Below are 5,059 nucleotides of genomic sequence, written 5' to 3' on the forward strand. Positions count from 1 at the left end.
TGGCCTCCCAATACTCATTATGATATAGACAGATGATACAAGAGTTTATATAGTAAAAAGTTATAAAGCAATCTCGTTAAGAAAATTCAAGAGCGAAAATGATTTAGGTTTAGGACACATTAGACATTCCACAAAAAGTAAGGGAACTAAACGTCATTTCAGTCACCCCTCCATTCAACACCCTTTTAAAGACCAGAAAAGCGGGAGTCTCAGAGATAAAAGAGCTCTCTCACAATAGAGATAGAGAGTGAAGGAACGAGAGAAAGCATAGAGTGAGAGAGAAAGCAGAGAGAAAAAGAGAGTGAACAAGGATGTGGAAGAATACGAAGGCCTGACATTAACATATCACCATAAAAAAAGTGTGATAGTGAGCGAAAGCAAGAAGATCCAAGCAGAAGAAAAAATAGAGAGCAAAATGACGAGTACCATAGTGAGAGAACAGAACCTGGACAAGCACATTCACAAGCAAATGGGGTGCATGGCTGGCTTCCTTAACATCTTCGACCGCCACCAGATTCTCGCCGGAAAACGCATCTCCTCCGCCAAACGCCTCCCTCCTCCGGTAAGTAACTCACCAAACCTGGATAAAAAAATTTTTCCGTTACTTTTTCTTCCTCATTTTAACTCATATTTCAAAATGTACATTTTTTTATCAGCAACCGGATTCCTCGCCAGAGCCGGAGAACCACGTGGCTTCACCGGCGCGTCCAGCAACGCCATCACCGGAGCGCGTGAAACAGAGTCCAGCGAGAGAGCACACAGTTTCGACGGTTACTACTCTGCCGGTTCTAGAATTCAAGGAAGGGACGAGGTCCACGTGGAAGTTCTCAAGGGAGGCTCCGAGGCTCTCATTGGACAGCAGGACCCGAACCAGCTCCCCGAGCCTTAGCCTCTCCCCGAACCTCAATCCAGACGACCGAGGCGAGAAACTGTCTTCAGAGATACAGTTACAGCGCCGTTCCACCAGCGTCGTCGCGAGGCTCATGGGCCTGGAGTCCTTACCGGGTCCAGACTCGGATTCAGGGCCCAATAAGAAACCTGAGCTCCGAAGATCCGCTTCCGAGTCCAGAGCCTCCAGAGATCTCAACCGATTCTTCGACGCCGCTAACAGCAACGGTTTTCAGCTGAACCTCAAGCAGGTGCAGCAACGGCAACAGTACACTCAACCGCAGGGGATTGTTTCCGAGGGTCTGAACAACAATGCAGGTTCAGATCCGGTGGAGCAGGGTGCACGGAACAACAACAACGCGAAGGGAGAGAAGAACTATAACAACAATGCAAGGAACAGGGGAGTGGTTACGATGGTGCAGAAGAAGAGCTTCTTTGACTCCGCGGATTTCTTTCCTGAGGTACCGAAACGCAGCGTTTCGATCTACGGCGAGATCGAGAGGAGGCTGAGGATGCGAGGAATCGACGAGCCTTCGAAGGATCTAGAAACTCTGAAACATATCTTGGAGGCTTTGCAGCTTAAAGGACTCTTGCATTCGAAGAATCACGCAAATCGGAGTAACGGTAACAACAACTATAATCACAATCACAATCACATGAACTTCGTTCTAGATGGCGGAAGAACGAAGAACGATTCTCCTATTGTTGTGATTAAACCGGTTCGATCCAACCGAACCGGAAGAACTGGTAGCCAGTCTCCTCCGAATTCAAGCGTCCGGTCTAGTCCGAGGGCTCGCCGGAACGAACGTCAGCCGGAGGTTGACCGGAGAAGTAGAAACGCGAGATCGCCGCCGGTTTGCAGGAGTCCGAACCGGAGGAATGTAGCGCCGAACGCGGCGGAGAATCATCACCACAGTAGAGTGTATTATAACGACGGGTTTGATTCGAGAAAGGTGTCTCCGGTTCAGTCGCCGAGAGTAAACTCGAGAAGAACCACACCGGTTCATTCTCCGAGAATGAGAAAACCGATTGATCAGAAGGACGAGAAGGTGTTGACTGTGGCAGAGGATGAATCTTCCACAGTTTCAGAGAGTAGCTTCAGCACTTCCTCGCATACAGACACAGAGGTAAAATAACTATAATTTACTGTTAATGAAAATCAATTATTCATTTACATATTACAATAGTTTTCTACTTTAACTAAAGAAAATTACTGTTCGTCAATGACAATAATGATTTCGGTTTTCTCTTGTAATTAATTATTTTTAATTTTAATTACTTTTTTGGGAGTGTAGAGGTACAGATTGGAAGAGTACAAAGAAGGGAGGAATTTACTGGACAGGTGTGACAAGTTGCTGAACAGCATAGCGGAAATGACGGCCTCGAACGAGTTGCAACCCAGTCCCGTATCGGTTCTTGACTCGTCCTTCTACAGGGACGAGTGGTGTTTACCTTCCCCAATCACAAAACGCTGCATTGATTACAAAGGTTAGTGTAACAACTTTAGTAGTAGTGTCTTCATGTGATTCATATAACTTGATACAGCCATTACTTTGTTAATTTGGGTTACGTAATAGGTTAATTTGTTTAATCTTTGGTGTCTAGAGGTCTAGCCATGACGTATTTTTTCATAGCCAAAGTTGGGGACCTATGCTAAATGAACACATGCTTATGCGTCGTTTTTAAGCACCCATACCTATCTCTGTTATCCTCGTGCTTCCCATTCCCGATTGCAACAAGTACAATTAGGTGGAAAACAAAACATGCTATAAAATTGACCAAGTTTTGATTCAGAGATGCTAATTCAAGAACAGTGGATGATTTGTTCTCTGCCTACGTGGACCAATCATTTCACATGAGTGCTACTAACGTGGCAGTACTCGGTTGGTTCATTCACTTTTAGCACAAATACTACGGTGCATGCTACTTTCCACTCGTACACGGTACACACTCACGTGGGACCGAACTCCCTCCTGGCCTGAATAGTGAACACTCTACTCTACGGAGCTCAACGTTCCACAAAAAACAAAACAAAAAAAAACCAGCAATATTGTTCCTAATTAACTAATTAATCACTCAATTAAATCCTTTCATTAGTTGATTAACTTCTAAAACTGTTTAAATTTGTTATTACAGATCAAGCGGCGGAGTCGGAAGATGATATGTGGAGTGCGGCATTTTGCAGCAGCGAAGCCAAGTCGGAGGATGCAACAGAGGACAACGACTTCTCTTACGTGTCAGAAATCCTGAAGGCATGCACTTACCTACTCGAGAACGGCGACGTTTTCGCTTTATTAGAGAAGCAGCAGATTCTAAAGGGAAAAGACACCTCAAAGGCCTCAACAATTCAGAGGCGGTTAGTGTTCGACACGGTCCGTGATATCTTGTCCCGGCATCGTCGGCTTCCGCCATGGAAGGCGGCGTTCGGTGGCGATGAGAGGCAGAGGGTATGGTCCGAGTTTAGGAGAATACGAGGAGATAGGGAGGAGGAGGAGGAGTGGTCGGAGAAGGACATGTTTGAGGTTATATGCGGGGTTTTGAGGAAGGACATGGCGGAGGATGTTGAGGGTTGGGGGGAATGGACGGTGGAGATTGGAGATATGGTGCTGGACATCGAACGGCTCGTGTTCAAGGACCTGATTGGCGAGACCATACGAGAGTTAGCCACGTGTGCTTCCTCCCAACGTAACAGAGTTTTTGCGCTTCGTAGGAAGCTCGTCTTTTGATTTTTCAGTCAAACAATGATGCATGGAAAAGGACCAAATATAAACATAACAGCCGGAAAAAAAAAGGAAAAAAAAAAAAAGAAAGAGAAAAAAAAAAGACGAGAAAAGGAAAAGAAAAGGAGTCGCACGCTTTGTTTAAAATTTTGCGCGCTTGCTTTTTTCGTAATTATTTTTTTAATTTGTTAATGACCGAATTAGTGAGGTTTAAATATGAAATTTAAGATAATCTCAGGGAGAATGTTCTTTGTTTTTTCTTCTTTTTCTTTCTTTTCTAGTCTGATGTGTAGCACAGAAGCATTGGATTGTTGTAATTAAATGCTGCCGTGGACGGATTAGAAGAATGAAAATGGAAAAAGTTGCATAATGAAGTGGCAGAGGACAATAACATTGCTTAATCATTTTTGTTACCTAGTGAACTACTATAGACCAGAATATAATTTTCTTTCCTTAATCTTGTGGTTTTACCAATTTTTAACTAGTAAGTTTGAATATGTTGTTTTTCCTAATCCTGGTCATTGGCAAACAGGAGGTCCTACAGATTATAATTATGGAGTAGCTTGCAGCTTTCTGGGACTTTGAGGTTCCCGTTTTAAAAGGGACAGAACAATTTGATTGTACAACTCGAAAAATACACTCAGCTAGAGCAGCAACATTTTCATCTCCTTTTAAGATTTAATGTTTTAAACAATAACCGACGATAAATCGCTGTCCCCTTTATTTTATGGACTAAAATACTAATACTGACTATAAAAGAATATAACATTGACATAGTTAGTTATAAAAAAAATTAAAATTAACTTGTAATTATAAAAGGTAGATTATAGTAGATAAAATTATATAAACTTTAAAAATATTATAAAATTTTATCAAATTTTTTCTCTAATTCAATCTAACCAATTTCAAATTTTAATTCTATTTTGTCCAATTTTCAAAACTCTTTTTTATTATCACAAATCTAAAGCTCTATTTTTTTTTTTATTTTTGTCCTCCACTTGTAAATTACTAGAATTAAGATCGATCAAATTGAACCCACAAAACTGAGGCTGAGAGCACGAACACTTCTGAAATTCTTTTATGTTGGCAAAAATTAATGCAAAATCTTGAACTTCATTGCAAAATTCCTTTATGCATTTAAAATTTTTGCGAATTCAAATTTCACTGCAATTAAAAATCAAATATAAATTAGAGTAATCTGAATAGATAGGAACATTTTCTGACGTTGCACTTCAATAATCGATGCAATTCGGAAAAGAACGTGGAGGAGGCGAAACTGCAAACTCAGATTTGTAGCAAATTTCTGTGGTCGAAACTCTCGAATGAGAGAATCACAAACAACTCCGCCCACTATTGCAAAGGGAGAATTAGAGATTGGTGGTAGAAGATTGGAGAGGAGAAAAATTGGTGGTTAGAGAAATTGCAACATCATGAAAAGAAAAAGTGAAAAT

The 5,059-nt window shown here is 41.6% G+C and overlaps 1 protein-coding gene across 1 annotated transcript; it reads left to right on the forward strand.

Moving 5' to 3' along the window:
* Positions 1-217: 217 nt before the first annotated feature.
* On the forward strand, positions 218-4,021 carry LOC107624902 (uncharacterized). The gene is made up of 4 exons (XM_016327389.3): positions 218-562; positions 657-2,015; positions 2,184-2,376; positions 3,025-4,021. Exons 1-4 carry the CDS (start codon positions 416-418, stop codon positions 3,612-3,614), a joined length of 2,289 nt encoding a protein of 762 aa, XP_016182875.1. The 5' UTR covers positions 218-415; the 3' UTR covers positions 3,615-4,021.
* Positions 4,022-5,059: the final 1,038 nt, after the last annotated feature.

The sequence above is a fragment of the Arachis ipaensis genome, chromosome B2 (genome assembly GCF_059453495.1).
Source record: "Arachis ipaensis isolate K30076 ecotype BB chromosome B2, ASM5945349v1, whole genome shotgun sequence".
Classification (NCBI taxonomy): Eukaryota; Viridiplantae; Streptophyta; class Magnoliopsida; order Fabales; family Fabaceae; genus Arachis; species Arachis ipaensis.